This window comes from Humulus lupulus, chromosome 5 (genome assembly GCF_963169125.1).
Source record: "Humulus lupulus chromosome 5, drHumLupu1.1, whole genome shotgun sequence".
In the NCBI taxonomy this organism is placed as follows: Eukaryota; Viridiplantae; Streptophyta; class Magnoliopsida; order Rosales; family Cannabaceae; genus Humulus; species Humulus lupulus.
Window position 1 is genome coordinate 43,185,066 of NC_084797.1, and position 17,002 is coordinate 43,202,067.

General features: G+C 32.6%; 1 protein-coding gene across 1 annotated transcript; it reads left to right on the forward strand.

Annotated features, from left to right (window-relative positions):
* The first annotated feature begins 1,122 nt into the window (after nucleotides 1-1,122).
* Nucleotides 1,123-12,369, forward strand: LOC133779085 (probable DNA helicase MCM9). Its single transcript, XM_062219084.1, has 12 exons — nucleotides 1,123-1,131; nucleotides 2,425-2,498; nucleotides 2,883-2,949; nucleotides 3,111-3,336; nucleotides 4,158-4,257; nucleotides 4,762-4,859; nucleotides 5,029-5,094; nucleotides 5,200-5,292; nucleotides 6,391-6,507; nucleotides 7,131-7,203; nucleotides 7,928-7,991; nucleotides 12,178-12,369. The coding sequence occupies exons 1-12, from the start codon at nucleotides 1,123-1,125 to the stop codon at nucleotides 12,367-12,369; spliced, it is 1,179 nt and encodes a 392-aa protein (XP_062075068.1).
* Nucleotides 12,370-17,002: the final 4,633 nt, after the last annotated feature.

The following is a 17,002-nucleotide window of genomic DNA, read 5'->3' on the forward strand; positions in this document are numbered from 1 at the left end:
TCCATATTTCATTGACGATTTCTTACCGTCAACCACCAAGAACATGAAATCCTTTTTGAACTTGATGAGTGCTTTCTTCCTCCCGAAATGAGACTTATGCAAATCTTCTCCGGAAGCTTGTATGTCATGTTCACAAGATTTATGATCTGTTTAAGAATAAAGAGCACACTGCAAACAACCAAACAATGAGATAGTTGAACAAAGACTGCTCTTCACATATAAAAGAAATCTTCAAAATATAAAACGTTAGAGTGGTGAAGATATGAGACTAGCTGCTATTTAGGTCTGGTGTTTATAGAGTTTAGGAAACCCTAATCCAACCAATCTTGTTCATGAACACGCCTCGCCCAGGTGCCAAGGAATGCGCGCCGCATTGTCTCACGAGGCCACGCCTCACAGGCCTCGCCTAGATGCCTAGGGACGCGCACCGCACCATCTCACGAGGCCTCGTCTCCTAAGCCTCGCCCAGGTGCCCAAGAACGCGCGTTGCATCGTCTCACGAGGCCATGCCTCGTAGGCCTCACCCAGGTGCTCAGGGACTCGAACCAAATTGTCTCGTGAGGCCACACCTCGCAGGCCTCCCTAGGTGCCCAGGAATGTGGGCTGCATCGTCTCACAAGGACATGCCTTGTAGGCCTCACGTAGGTACCAAGTGATGCGCACCGCATCATCTCACGAGGCCATGCCTCGCCCAGGTGCCTAGGGACGCGCACCACATCGTCTCGTGAGGCCACACCTTACAAGCCTCGCCCAGGTGCCTGGGGACGCGCACCTCACACCTCCCGAGGCCATGCCTGGTTGGCCTCACCTAGGTGCCCAGGAACGCGCACCATCCCATCTTGTGAGGCCACGCCTTTATGATATGAGCATATGCCCCGCTGATGAGGCACTTCTATATTTTCTAAGGAAGGTGTCACTAGCGAGGCACGACTCCCACATGCTTATCTCACTCAAGGATACAAGTCCTTTTATACTCAACCAAATAAAAAGGTTCTTGGGGCAAGGGTGTGTCTTGGATATACGAGAGCAACCTTCAGGTACAAGGCACACGTACGGAAACAGGTTGTACAACCATGAAGAGCACAGAGGCATGACTCTGACGTCTGTACTAGACAAGTAGTGATGGTACAAGTTAGTAGCAATGGTGGAGGCACTACCTGCACGTCTCTAACCATGTATCGGGGTCGACACCACAATCACTTGTGCCACTACGTCTGTTGCCACTTCTTTGACACTTGTACTAACTAAGTAGTGGAGGCGTTGTCACGGACCCTGGCTACGTACCAGCGCTGACACCGTGACCTTCTACACAATTACTACCTGTGCCACCACACCGACACGTACTTGTGAACAATCTGGTCCCCTAGGACCACAATGTATCAGGGGCCATTAGAGCCCACTATAAAGGGAACCTCACTTCATCATTGATGGGGGTTGGAAAATTCTTGTTAAACTAGATTGATCTAAGGGCAATATACGAGTTTTCTTTTTATCTTCTATTTCCTGCTTGCAATTTTCTTTCAAGTTTTTATACGTTCATTTGTGTTCATTAGATATTGATTCAAGTTTCTGATTTTTCCATCCATATTTCATTGACGAGTTATTACTGTCAACAACCAAGAACATGAAATCCCTTTTGAACTTGATGAGTGCTCTCTTCCTCCCGAAGTGAGACTTATGGAAATCTTCTCCCGATGATTGTATGTCACATTCACAACCTTTATGACCTATTTAAGAATAAATAGCACATTTCTAACACACAAACAAAGAGATAGTTGAACAAAGACTGCTCTTTACATATAAAAGAACTCTTCAAAATATAAAACGTTAGAGTGGTGAAGAGATGAGACTAGCTGTTGTTTAGGTCTGGTGTTTATAGAGTTTAGGAAACCCTAAGCTAGCCAATCTCGTTCATGGTCTCAATCAGACCAAATCAGGAAGTTTCTAAAAATAATTCCCAATTATCTTTACTAGAGAATATTCCAAATGTAACAAAGAATAATCGTGTAGCATCAGAAAAATGGAAGAACCACTACACCAAACACCCATTACCATAACACATCATTATAATAGAATTTAAAAAGAGTTATTGTAAGTGAAAATTTTTTCAGGTGGCATCTTAAAATAAAGTACCGCCAAATGACTTAACTTTTTTCAACTCGTGTACCCATTTCCCCTATACCCATTTCCTCAATCATTCTTCAGTCTTTCCCTTCCTGGTCTCTCGGTCCCTTCAATCTTCAATCATTCTTCAGTCTTTCCGTTCCTGGTCTATCTCTCTCGGTTTCCCATAGACCTATCTCTCTCGGTCTCTCTCTCTCGGTCTCTCGGTGTTTCCCGTAGCTTGCTCTTGCAGGTAAGTCCTCTTGCATGTCTTCCCATAGCTTGTTTTGTTTTTGTTATTGAAGTGTGGATTTTGTGTAGATTGTTGCTCTGTTTTATCGAACATTTGTTTCTAATCTGCATTTGTTCTGCATTTCTTCAGTCTTGCAGGTCCCGTAGCTTGCTCTTGCAGGTCAGCCCTTTCTTTGTACCAAGTTCTCCTTTGCTCTATCAATGGAGGAGCCTCTTCTATTGGCATTTCTAATTAGTTAGAATAATCAAATGTCTACTCTTTTAGAATTTGAAAAGTGACTCGTTTAGAAACAGCTATTTCTGTTTTGCGTATTGCCTTGAATGATGGTTTAATGCCATTTTGATTAGTTTGACAAAGATAATGTGAAATATTTTAATCATGCAGCTGATGGATGATTTTTAAATATATATCGACAAACAATTTGGGTAGTGTGAAGTATTCATTTCATTCATCTCTAGGGTTTATGTCTCTTACTTTGTTGTATTAAAATTAGTTTCTTTTGATGCTGAACTTTGTTTTTGTGCAGCTTCCTAGTTTATCCTGAGTTAGAAACTAGAAACTCCATTCAGTTGCCATCTTATTGCCCAATGCAGGTATATATATTCTCCAGTGCTAGCTCAACCAGTTAATGTTGCTATGCTGTGACTGTTACTTATAAGATCTTTCTAATCAAAAAGATGAAAGTATACTAATATTTTGATTGAACTTCAATTTCAAAGATCATTTGTTTCAGAATTTACATTTTGAAATATAGTATTCTTTTGCTTATGTGCTACATGTCTCTCTGGGTACTAGTAGCTTATTTGAGTCTAATTATAGCTCTGGTCCTTTGAACAACAGAGATCGAAATTCGATAACATGCCATGATTATCAGGAAATCAAAATTCAAGAAAGTACACATGTATTAGGGGTCGGGGCTATTCCTCGTTCAATCCTCGTCATTCTAAAAGATGATCTTGTTGATGTTGTTAAAGCAGGAGGTACCACATTCTTGTGATTTTAGATTTTTAGTTTTCTTGAATTTAGTTCCTATTATCACTGATTTCTCGTGTCCTTTTGGGAAACTTCATCTTAGATTACTTCTATTTTCATTGTTTGAAACATCACTATGAATTATTCGGACACTTTTTCTTGCTTTACAGTTATTTGTTCATACAAATTAAAGTATAACTTATTCAGCAGATATTATAGAACCTCCTTAGCTCTCTTAATATCTTCCTGAACTTTAATTCATATCATAAATGATCTTTCAACTTTCTTTTACTATGTTTGATCCAGATTTTAGAAAATGACAATTATGTTGATGGAAAGCACGCCACCTTTCCTTCCCAAATATTGGAAGATTTCTAACTGCTAGACCAAGAACAGTATAATAGTTGATTAATGAGTTTAGGGACTTGTGATAATACAATTTAAACTTCAAGAGAAATTTAATTTTAGAAGTAATTTGTGTCTACCAGTTTGATATATAAGAGTATGAAATTCTGTTTATTCAAATCCAAGGTAGAACTTTTTATTAGCTGGATAAAGAGCAGTCCAAATTTATAGTACCAGTTTCTACAATAAATCAATAAAAATTTATTAGACATGCTGTATAACTTGATGTTCTCAAAAGTATGTTTGCCATTGTAAGTGTTTCCCTATATTGAATCTATCAACTAATTATATTTATATTGTAGGTGAAGTTTCTCAAATATGCTTGATATTTTCCTATTTAATTCTGCATCAGATTTTGCTTTATTATTTATCCCTTTTAATTCTATTGTGTTCATAATGGTGGTAATGATATGTTGCTTTACAGATGACGTTATAGTCACTGGGGTCTTAACTGCAAGGTGGTCGCCTGACTTAAAAGATGTTCGCTGCGACCTTGATCCTGTGTTGATTGCTAATCATGTGAGGTAAATGTAACAGCTCTGTTTGAAAGAAGAAACATTTTTCATTGTTGAGATGGTTGTTGTTCCATTGGAGTCATACATGGTACTAAAGAGAGGTAGTTCTTTTAATTTCATAAACTCTGCTTAGCCTTGGTGAACCTTGATCCCATCTTTCTTATGATGCATGGGATTTCACTTATGCAGCTAGTTGATGTTTCGAAGGGATAGAAAATGATTTGGTGGTAACTCTTTTAAGTGATGCTAAAGTAGTATCATATAGATAGAAATAACTATCGATACTGAAAAGAGGCTCAAAACTTGTTACAAACTTACAAATATATTTCTATATTAAAATAATGCGAATAGGTTTTTGGAAAAAACCATAAAGTAGAAAGCAATTTTGTATTTCAACTTATCTAAGTATCAAAATTGGTTAGAAATTTTTCTCTTTCTTTCTTTCTTTTTTTTTTTTGGAGTGAAGCTTTGGTTACTATATGCACTTGACATACTTTTTATACACATATTTAGGAGAACAAATGAGTTGAAATCGGATATTACTATTCCTCATGATGTCATTATGAAATTCAATCAATTTTGGAATGAGTTTAAGGATACCCTTTTGAAAGGTAAGGCATCGTTGATTAATATATATCATTTTATAAATGAGTGTTCTTCTATCAATTCTTAAGCATCAATCAATTAGAGATCTTCATTAAAAAAATAAAATATTGGAAACTAGGCCCCCTTATATGTAAGACTGTTATGACTTCAATTTTTTTAATGAAAATTATTCAGGGAGAAATGCAATATTACAAGGTGTTTGTCCACAAATTTTTGGACTCTTCACTATAAAGCTTGCAGGTACATAGCTTTCTCATATAAATTCATGATTTGTTTATCTTAAGTTAAAGATTTTGAATGACTGTTAAACATTCACTACCAGCACCTTCTCTTTTTTCAACTTAGTTGCATTAACACTTATTGGAGGTGTGCAACGTGTTTATGCTTCTGGAACCAAGGTACGAGGAGAGTCTCATTTAGTTTTGGCTGGAGACCCAGGTACCTTTTCGATTTTCATTGCATACTTATAGGGTTCATTACTTAAATAAAATTCTATCAATTCAAGACTACTGCATTTATGCTATGCTTCAGTTGAAGAAGCTTTATTTTCTTCAAAATTCTGATAGGAAATTAACAATCACTTAAATCTAGAAAAATAAGAACACCATTGTATTTTGTCTAACTGATTAATGATATTTTATGAGTGTCTAAAGCCTGTAACCTATATGAATTTTCCTGTACAATACAATTAGGGTTATTACAAACAAGTTATCCATAGTATTGTATTGAATGGTCCTTTAATGCAAATAATAGGTAGGGTAACTAATGTAAAAAGCCTAAGGGTGGGAAAATATAAATTTTAGAGAGAAATTTCGAGAGCAAGAAAGTATAGAAGAAGTCTCCAGGACTGGACTTAAATAGTTCAAAACTCCAGGGTTTTATTTTCTCAATAGAAGACATTTCTTTGCTGGTTGGATCCATGGACAAATGCAATATTTGCCAAACCATGTTAAATATTTGTATTGATGCATTTGATATGTTCTTGTGCTCTTGATGTGTTTGTTGGGTGTTATTCTAATGGTTATTAGTATAAGAGGTATTTTCTCCCTTATAACAATTGAGATATGGATTGCACGCCATTTTATAATTTGTCTTTTCGGGTAACACATGCATTAGCTACATTAATTATAACTACAGAAAATTAGAATTACTGAAATTTTCCTTGAAAAATAGAAAAATGCCCAACCATTTTTAATTTTTCCAATAAAAATAGTTTTTCAAAGCTGAAAATTCTTCTCTAGTCCTTGTTAATTTATTCTTGTTTGGCTTGAGTAATGCAGCTCAGTTTAATTGTTTGTTGCTTTACCCTTCCCTTGGGGTTTCTGGTCCTTTTATTTTGCTCATTATATAGGTGGGAGTTATCTTATTATTTCAATATACCCAAATATATATATATTTATATTACTATCATTGGTGAACAACTGCTAATGAGTTCAGATTCTTTTTTTGAATCTGTATGTAATCATTAAAGCATTATACGAAAAAAGTTACATGTATATGTATATATGTAGTAAATTTTTTTAAGGCTTTTCTCAGGTACCGGGAAATCTCAGTTCTTGAAATTTGCTGCAAAGTTAAGTAACAGATTTGTTGTCACTACTGGCTTAGGAAGCACTAGTGTTGGACTCACTGTCACTGCAGTCAAGGATGGAGGTATGTTTCTCATTTCTCCATCCTAAACTTGTATCCATGGAGTAAGGAATCTGACAGAAGTTGTGATTAGTTTGCGTTAACTTTTTGCATGGTTTGCCACCACCTTGCACATCCTAGTCCTGTTCCCCATCTCATTGTCTCTGCTCTTACTTTTCTCTCTGTATCTCCCTTTTTGCTCACACTTCAAGTCAGTAACTCTCTCAATGACTGAGAACATCTTTGTTATGATAACCAAATCTTTCATCATAAAACTCCAATTCTTGCATCCATGGGGCTAAATAATCTGATCAGATGGTTGTGATATGAAAGTAGTGATTTTCTGTCTTCATCTTTTGCTAAATTTGGGTTCTTGTAAGCTTGTACCCTGTGTTCACAATTAATATTTTAGAAAGCATGTTAAAATAAAGGTGGTTTGGTCTATCTTTGATAGAATGTTTTTGTATTTTCGTGACAAGTTGTTTTAGTTCCTTGGCTTCAAATTGTACCTGTACTACATCTTTGTTCTTTATATGTTTATGGAATTCTCCTTGTAACAATCAGCTATTATATCGTATTTAAATATTGTATGACATTAATGGTAATATTTTGATTAAATAATTTTACTATATTTGTGCTATATGCAGGAGAATGGATGTTGGAAGCTGGGGCCCTAGTTTTAGCAGATGGAGGACTTTCCTGCATAGAAGAATTTGATAGGTATTTGAGATGCCCCTCAGGTTTCTAATGAAACTACTCTTTCTAGCTTGCAATTATCTAAACCTAGCATACATCATGTGCATCATGATATTATTCCTACTTGTATATACTAGATTTCTTTTCTCAATCTCTTCATCTTTTTTCTTGTTAGAATTGCTTGTAGTATCATTGACATGATATTCTATTTCTTATTAAAGAGATAAAAGCATTAAGGAAAAATTGAAGAGGAATGGACATACAACTCAAAAAATGCAATTAACATTCTCTAGAAACATTCCAATATAATATGCATGAATATATTTTCTGATTTTATGTCAATACATAGAGAAGCCATTTGTTCACATGGTTTCTAAAGCATAGACATTAAGAAATCCTAACTTATTTTTTTTAATCTTTTCATGGAATCTATTACGATGTTTCTGCTTGTTAATAAAATATTGTATGAATTAAATCAATAATTATATCATCATTGAATTTTTAATTCCGCTTGCTTAATGTGTTTTTTTTCCTTTTTTGTAATTAAACCTGTTTTAGTATTTTTACTAGTTACAGAACAGGAAATTGCTTGGATTGTATCATCCTCAGTCAATCTAAATGATATTTTCAAAACCATTATACAAAAGAGAATATATAATTTGATGATTTTATTTTAATCTTTTCATAAGTTTCATCTGTTTTTTTGTTCGTGTGAAAATATCAAGTTTAATATCACTTTCTTTAACAGCATGAGAGAACATGATACAACAACCATACATGAAGCAATGGAACAACAATGTTGTTTAGTTTGGGTCTTTCTTTTTTCTTTTTCTTTCTCTTTTTTTTAAGGGGAACCCAACTTTGGGTCTGCTTTACACTAAACACGTATAGAAAGCATCCACTGAACAGTATAAACAGTAAGAAAAATCTCTTCAGATTCAGAAAACAGTAAGAAAAATAGAAAGCCCAATATTTCAATGCAATATCACTCTTGTAAAGTTTAAACCCATCCACTGAACAATTAAGCCTTATTCTGATTGGTCATATTCCAACTTTTATTTTTGGTTGTTTGAGCTTGCTTGCCATGTTGTTTAGTTTGTTAGTTTATCATACATGCTTGTTTAATATCTATTGACAAATTTTTATTTTGTATTAATCTTTTAAGTATTGATTATATTCTTTAGGTTGGGGATCGAATTGGCAAGGAGCATTGCAAAGGTAATTTGCAAGAGGTACGGAATTTGCTCTTTTAACTCTTATTATTAATATCTTTAAAATGTTAGAGGAGTTTGAATATCTTAAATATTCATCCATAGAGAAGTAGGTTCTGAGATTAAAATTGTGTGCTGCGGTGATAACGGAATGTTGAATACTTGTGTGTATTAGAGAAGTAGGTTCTGGAAAATTTGTTTGTGTGCTGCGGTGATATAAGGAAGAAAACTTATTGTGTGTTGTTTGAATTTTTTGACTTGGTATTGATAGATGGTTAGGTAAGCTTTTATATGTATAGATTAGATTTTTCATTATATGTATAGATTAAAATTTTCATTTAGTCATATTGTTTTCATTATTTCCATATGTATAGATTAGATTTAATTGCCACAACCCAAGCTAAAATCTTGTCTTTGATCCAAACCCAATTAGTTAGTGGCTACCATTTTAGAATCTGATTTTTAAATAAAAAACAACACTAGAATCTCTTGAACTAGCCTTTTATGCACACTTAACAAAAGTAAGTTAAGAAAACAGAAGTAACAAGACCTTTTATTTGGTAACTGATTTCAACATGCTTCCTTCAAAGTGTTCAATTCTAATGATCTTGCACAAATAGTTCCACTCTTAGAGTCTCAGTATACATAAAGCCTGACAAAACAAAGTGAGCCATATTAACCATAATAAACCATACACATTAACACCATTTTGCAAAAGAAAAAAATTGGGCTGAGTTCAATTTATAATTTATCATGTGTAATTATTTTAAGAATTCTGTTACTCCTTCTACAACTAATACATCAATGACTCATAGCTGGTAAATTATCTCTATTAATTTTTTAAAGCTTAACACTAAATCCATTAAACCAGATTACTTATTTCAGTTATTTTAGGTTCATTTATAAAGTACAAACTCTTACATTATAGAATGCTTAAAATCACTTCTTTCATGTTGTGGAAATTATGTGTGTAAATACATAAGAATTTACAAAAAATACTCTCATTGATACAAATAATGTAGGCTTATAATTTCTCAAACATACTTAGATATACATAATACAGTCTGTCAAAACAAAGTGAGCAATGAATAAGAATATCAACCATAACAAACCATAGACAGTAAAAAAACATTATAATTCTGTTAAGAGGTGATAATTATCTGATTGAGATAATATTGCTCAAATTAAAAGACAAACTATACATATACCAAAACCCTTTTCCTTAAAAAAGTAAAATGTCTACATGTGCTAAAGCTTTAATGAAAAAATCACACCTACTTTTGAAAATATAGGCACTCTAAAAGTTAGGGTATTGGACCTTTTTTAAATTTTCTCTTAAATAAAACAGTGAGTTACTAAAATATTACCCCTTTAATATCTAATTAATCTTAATAATCATTTGGTGTGCTAACGTAAATTTTACCATTACCAATATAAATTTGTAGCTTTCTTAGTTAAATACTTAGAAAAGTCCTCATATGTTTCTCTAAGTATAAACTTTATAAGTCCTAAGTTATAAGTGGATTAGTTTGAAAATTATAATTGGAAAACTACATCTCCAAAAATTCTCAATCTTCACAGAATTAACCTTGGCTATATCAAGAAGTTTCTTGTAAAATTTGACACAAAAATAATTATTTTTACTTAGTGACATTTATTTTAAAAAATCTTACTTTAAGGCTGTCTAGGAATATGACAATCTTTTTAACAAATTTTGAGACTTTATAAAATCTATTTGGTTTATTAATTTGGTCCAAAAATTTTTAGGACCATAATAGGCTGTGAAAAAAACACTCACACCAAAAATAAAATCATTTTAGGCATTTTTACTTGGTAAAATGGATACTCAAAGTTGGCTATCCAGAAACTATGGTAAATTCTCATAAATTTCTATCAAATTTTGAAAATTCATAACTCACAGCCCTTTTAAAATTCTCCTTTGAAATTTGGCCATTTGATTCTTAAATATTAAGATAATATATTCTCCAAAAATCATCCAAAAATGCAATGATTTTTCCACCGAAATAATTGTCCAAAATCAGCCATTTACCTCATTTTTTAAATGCTTATCCCAGACTACACACAAATTTTGCAAAGGCTATCGCTTGGTCAATTCAAAACCTTCTTGCATGTTTTTACACATTATGGACATCTATACATCCTAAAATACAAGATAAAATACAAGAAAATTCATAATTAGTTTGACCCATAACTCGTTTAACCCACTAGAAGTCAGCTCCTAACCATTTTCTTACAAAATCAAGATTTTTACATATGGAATGTTGGATTCCATTATTAACAATCATGTAAATTCATATGCATGTACAATCAGCCATTAATTTAACATCAACACAGTTTCAATGATCAATTAAAGCATAACTAATAATCAAAACATTGCAGCTTGAACAAGAATGCAATTAGCATATTAAGCTTCAATCTTGCTATTGAAGAGTTATCCCTTCCAATTTGGGTGGCTAGACGTTGAACTTATGTTCCAATGACCATTAAAATCCAAGAATTTTATAAAAATAAAAATTTGATCGTTCTATTTTACAGCTCAGTAAGTCAAAATATTCTCTGAAACAGACTTAATGAATCAATAAACAGAACAAACTAAGAGCACCATAAGGCATTTAAACGAGCTCAAAAGATGGTAAACTTGCTTAAAATTTCTTAGGGGTAATCAGGGAATCCGCATCTTAATAACTTCAGTATATTTTCCCTTCTTATATATATTTCCTTTTATTCTAGGTTGTATTTATCAAGAGAGGCTGCCTTATCAATAATCTAAACATAGCAAATGTAACTCTCTTATTTGGACAGGTTTCAAAGTTAGACTGAAACCAAATAAATATAGGATGTTTATAACTAAGTTAGAGTTAACAAATAAAACCACTAACTAGATGAATCAATAGCACTAAGAAGAAACAGAAGAAAGGTTAGTCATAATATACCACAGATAGTACCTAGTCTCAATAGCACCATAAACTAGCAACCTGTCTTTCCAGACTTGTACAAGAATCCCAAAACACAACACTCAGCACAAACACTCAACATTTTGCTACTTTTCCCAGGTCCCCGTCCAAAGAACTAATAAAATAGAGAGGATAACTCCAAAAAAATTATAATTTTAATCTCATATAATGGCATGGAAGCCAGCTACTAATATATTCAAGAAAAATTATTTATTTTTAGGCTTTAAATGATCTTCCTATATATATATATTGACAATAATAAATAAATGAGGAGCACTTGTTAATTTAAAACTCATTATAGCAACATTGTATTCCATCTAGTATTACAATTTATTACTGACAAGTCTAAAAAGAGAACTGTTTCAATTTTTTCTATCACTACTAATATAGTAAAAACTAAAAATTTGTTGGAGTACGAAAAAATAAAATGAAAGTTTAGTAATGTTAAACTATTCCAAAATTTTAATTTATTGAAACCCAGCAGATTTCAAAATTCGAATACAATGGCAACTACCATACTTTTTCTTTTCAATTACTTTTTACAACTAAGTATATGGTACAATAGTAACATTACCACCTTTCATATGCTGCACAAACTAACGAGCCAAGCATATATTGGAAAATTATCCATGAACTTAATTGTTGTCTTCTAGAAAGCGTGATCTGATAAATGTTTAAGCAATATGATCCAAATATTTTAAGAAATTCATTCCTCTCCGGCCTTAGAACAATTCTTCTTCAGTCGCCTCCTCCCCATGTTGCTTGCCATGATTAACAGCCAAAGTTTTAATGTTTTATGACCCATGAAACAGTACTTATTAATCATGGCAGAAACATATTTCAGTACTCCTAAATACTCGACGAAAAGAAATAATCAGACTAGTACAAAATGCTATTTCGAACCAGAAGGTATTTTAAACGATTTGAGTAATGAAACCAGGGATTCAAGTAGTTTTACATTGTGCAAGTATGCAAGAGGGAACATGAGCACTTGCCAGTACTGATTGTGGAATATCACATCATCAGTTGGTACTTTTTTCCCATCATTATTTCGGTTCCAGTGATAGAATGCGTGGGTTCTGTTTTTATAATTGCTAGTTTAGTTTATTTTCCTATCTATAAATAGGCCAACAGTGCTTTTGACCAGGGAGGAGCAAGGCCCCACTTAAATTTTTTATTAATAATTTACAAGTAAACTTTAGTTAAAAAATATGTTTTGTCCCCATAAAAATTTAATTTTTTCAACAATATTTTATAATTATTTTTATTCTGCCTATTATAATTTATATTTCCTAGTTTACCCCTACTACAAAGAGGAATTTGCTCTGCCACTGTTTTTGACACTAGTAAGAAATGAATGAATTGCTGAATTCTTCCTCTCTTGATTCTCTTTAAATGTTCACCTTCTCTGTTATTATTCTATTTCTATCTAAAGTTCTATTTTATTTTCTATCTATAAACCACAAATCTGGAATCAATTATAAATTTATATCCATTAACAATCAGAAAAGGTACGAGACCATAAAGAAATCCCAAACACTCTACAGGGAACTAGAACAAATTTGTAAATTGGAATTAAGTAATTAACTCCACTCTAGAATCTTCAGCAAAAGTGATCATTTAACTCTGAACAAGCAACTCTGCCCCTGAATGAAATTCAATAAAGCTTTAAACTTCAATAACCCAAATATACTGAAATTCAACCAAGGCATGTTTTCTTTTAAAAGCAAGTGTGTGAATGACCTTGTCATGACCCTGATATTACAACCGCAAATAATGTGATTGTCTTGTCTAACAGTTGTTAAACCCAGACAAAAAACAAGATTTTAGTAAGAGAACAACATCAAATACAAATTCATTGGAGATGGATAAAAGTTGGATCCATCTTAACATGTTAGTAACCAAAATCATATAGTTTATTTTGGATATAAGTTTAAGTGTTAGTGCTTGATTATTGACGTATGCTCTAAAATTGTAGAGTAACGGTGGAATATGAGCATAAAGCTAGAGAGTTTGCACTTATAAATCTTAGTTTTCTTTTCTTCCAATAAAACTTATCTTGGTTTTATATTTAGGTTGGTGGTAAAGTGGCACCAAGCGAAGGACAGTCTCGCAATGTACTGCAGTCAAACAATATTCAGTTCCCTAAGGTAAATTATAAAAGTTGTTATTGTTTTAAATTTTCATTTTAGAAGAACAATTACAGAAACTAATATATTGTCTTTAAAATAAATTTGGTAGAGTATTGCACTAGAAAAAAGACATAACTTTACAGAAGGGAAGAATGCTTGCTACTTGCTTGACTGGGCAGATGCAATTGTTGCTGAAGGTCGTTGGGATTCTAGTGATCCAAATATAACTGTACATGGAAAGCCTCTTGGACCAGACTTTATGCGAGTATGGGTTGATGTTGCTATTGTACCAGAGTCTTACTTATTTCATCCTAATCATGTGATGCTTACAATACAAGAAGCAGTTGGTCCCACAGTTGCATGGCCTTCTAAAAAAGTTATTCCAAGAGGTACATTTTCATACTCAAAAAATAACTAATGTCTTAAAATTTAGTGTTTGATTTCTTTGTTTGCTTTGGTGTAGTTGTGAATCTATTATTTTGTATGTGGTGTCCTTTCTTGGATATAATTTCCATAGCATTTTTCTATAAGTAATTTGTGATGCTAGAAAATAACAATAAAATATTTCTTTGTTTATTTTGCAGATATGACAAGCGAAGTATAAAAGGATACTTAAGACTCCTTGAAAGTAGTTACTTTGTTTATTTCTTTGTGTTGAAAGTAGTACCTTTTAGACTCCTTGAATACTTAAAGAATATTTTGTTGTTGATGACAGTGTTGAATGTTCTTACTTTTTGTTATTTGAAAATCAAGTTCATTTGATGATGCTAGTATATATTAGAAAGCTAATTTTAATCATATAAAAAAATTAAAATATAATAGAATAAATTAGTGTAATATAAATAAAATATATAATGAGAATTTAAATATATCTAAATACAACAATAATACGAAAATTTAGTTATAATATATATTACAATAACACTTTTTATGCAATGAATTATGTTATGCAAACTTCATTATATAACACAAATAATGTGTTATACTAAAGTGTAGTATAACACAAAAAATGTGTTATATTAAAGTATAGTATAACACAAAAAAAGTGTTATACTAAAGTGTAGTATAACACAAAAAAAGTGTTATACTAAAGTGTAGAATAACACAAAAATAGTGTTATAGTATCGACTATAAATAACATAATTCAACACTTATCTATATATTAAAATAACACATAAATTGTGTTATCGTTGACAGTACAATAACACATCTGTATAACACTGATAAAGTGTTATGTAAAGTACCCTGACCTACGATAACATAGTATATCTTAACACATCAGAAAGTGTTATCGTAGGTTTTGATAACACATTTTTGGTGTTATTAAAAGCATTTTTTCTTGTAGTGAACCTGGACATAAACCCAAACTAGGTTTATTACGAAATTCACTTGGGCACAAAGAATATTTAGTTTCCTCTTTTTATATCTAATAAGATTAAGGGAAATATGCAGTGATCAATTCCATAATAGACATGCTTATTATAAACAAAGTTGCAATAAATAAATAAGGAAACTTGGACTATATAAAACACACTTAAAATAGATAGCCAATTTAGGATTTTACACATTTAATTCACTTCCTGAGGGAAAATCGGGATGTATTTGCATGACCACACTTAGATATGGTTGGGATTGGACCCACTGTTATAAGCCATGCACTAAACATCAGTAAAAGCTTACCTCTGAAACAGCAAAAGAGAAGACTCTTTGACGACGAGAGAAGAAAGTCTTGAAAGACGAAGTTGACACATTAAATGAAAATTTGTTTATCCGATATGCTTTCTACCCAGAATGGATAGAAAACCCAGTACTTTTCCTGAAACCAAATGGCATGTGGCAAACATGCATCGACTATTCGGACCTCCACAAAGCATGCCTGAAAGATTGTTTTCCTCTGCCTCAAATCGATCAGCTCGTGAGTGAAACCTCGGGTCACAGTATCATGTCATTCATGGATGCATATTCTAGATATAAATAGATATCCACACAGGCACCCGACCAAGACCATACAAGCTTCATGACAGATAAATGGCTATATTGTTACAATGTCATGTCCTTTGGGCCCAAAAATGCTGGGGCTACATATCAGAGATTGGTAAATTGGATGTTTGCTAAATAGATAGGAAATAAACATGGAAGTATATCTAGAAGACATGCTAGTCAAGTCCAAACACAATAATACCCATGTTGATGACCTCACAGAATGCTTTTCTATACATCGAAAATATAACATGAGACTCAACCCACAAAAGTCCTCATTTAGAGTATCTTCGGGAAATTTTCTTGGATTTATAGGGAATGCTCAAGGCATCGAGGAAAAATTGGATAAGATAAAAGCTTTAATTGGTATGCCATCACCTTAAAAGCATAAAGATGTCCAAAGTCTAACTGGACACATGTTGACATTGAGTAGGTTCATCTCAAAATATATAGAGAAGTGCCTACCATTCTTTAATCTTTTGAGAGGGGGAAAAAATTTTGAGTCGTCAAATGAGTGCAAGCTCGATTTTTAGGCTCTCAAAAAGCATCTTGCTGAGCCACCTATCTTATACAAACTAGTCACGGGGACATCTTGTACTTATACCTCGCTACAACTGAGCATGCAATCAATGCTGCTCTTGTTTAGGAGGATAACAAAGTACAAAGGCCTCTCTATTATGTTACCAAAAGATTACTGGGGCCAGAATCAAGATATCCACTGATGGAAAAACAAGCATTATTCTTAATACATGCATCTCGAAAACTTCAACCCTAATTTCAAGCACACCCTATACATGTGCTGACTAATCAGCCGTTGTGACAAATATTATTGAAACCTAAAGCATTAGGAAGACTATTGAAATGGGCAGTCGAACTCAAGTAGTTCGAGATCACATTGATGGTATTAAATGATCAAATTAAAGGTGCATAGCAAAATATATGGACCCATTTTAATAAAAATTAATACCAGCCAAGATCATATACATATATAAACATTAAATCACATACAAAATGGATCAGGGATTTCCTCTTGTAGCCTATCAAGTGTCCTTGAATATTTTTGTATAAAATCAACGATCTTCCTATCTAGTAATCTAAAAGCTCACACCTTGATCATCCAGACTAATCCTCAAACACACCAGGACGTGTGTGAGCATGTAGGATTCAAAAGATTGATATATTTGACTCTCTAGATGTACTCAACACATTTGATCTAGAGAGGTTTGACTGAGAGAAGAGGTTTATAATAGCTTTAAGGTTTAGAGAAAATTATCGCTTTAGAGAGAGAGAGAGAGTCTATATTTTTAATCTCATAAAAATAATGAAAAAAAACTTCTGAAAGTCATGTACAAAAAGACTTACATAAAATTATTTAATCTAATTAAATAATCGTTTTTTACTAAAAATAAAATTCAAATTAAAACTAATCTGATATTTATATTTAATTATTTATTTAAATCATATTAAAAAAGAATAATTAAATAACTGATTAAACAAATTTATTTGAAATTCAAAATTTAAATCC

What these genes read in the sequence shown, in the direction of transcription:
- LOC133779085 (XM_062219084.1), top strand. An exon ending in TTGATTGCTAATCATGTGAG is followed by an intron (nt 4,258 to 4,761) that starts GTAAATGTAACA and finishes ACACATATTTAG; the next exon opens with GAGAACAAATGAGTTGAAAT. An exon ending in CACTGCAGTCAAGGATGGAG is followed by an intron (nt 6,508 to 7,130) that starts GTATGTTTCTCA and finishes TGCTATATGCAG; the next exon opens with GAGAATGGATGTTGGAAGCT.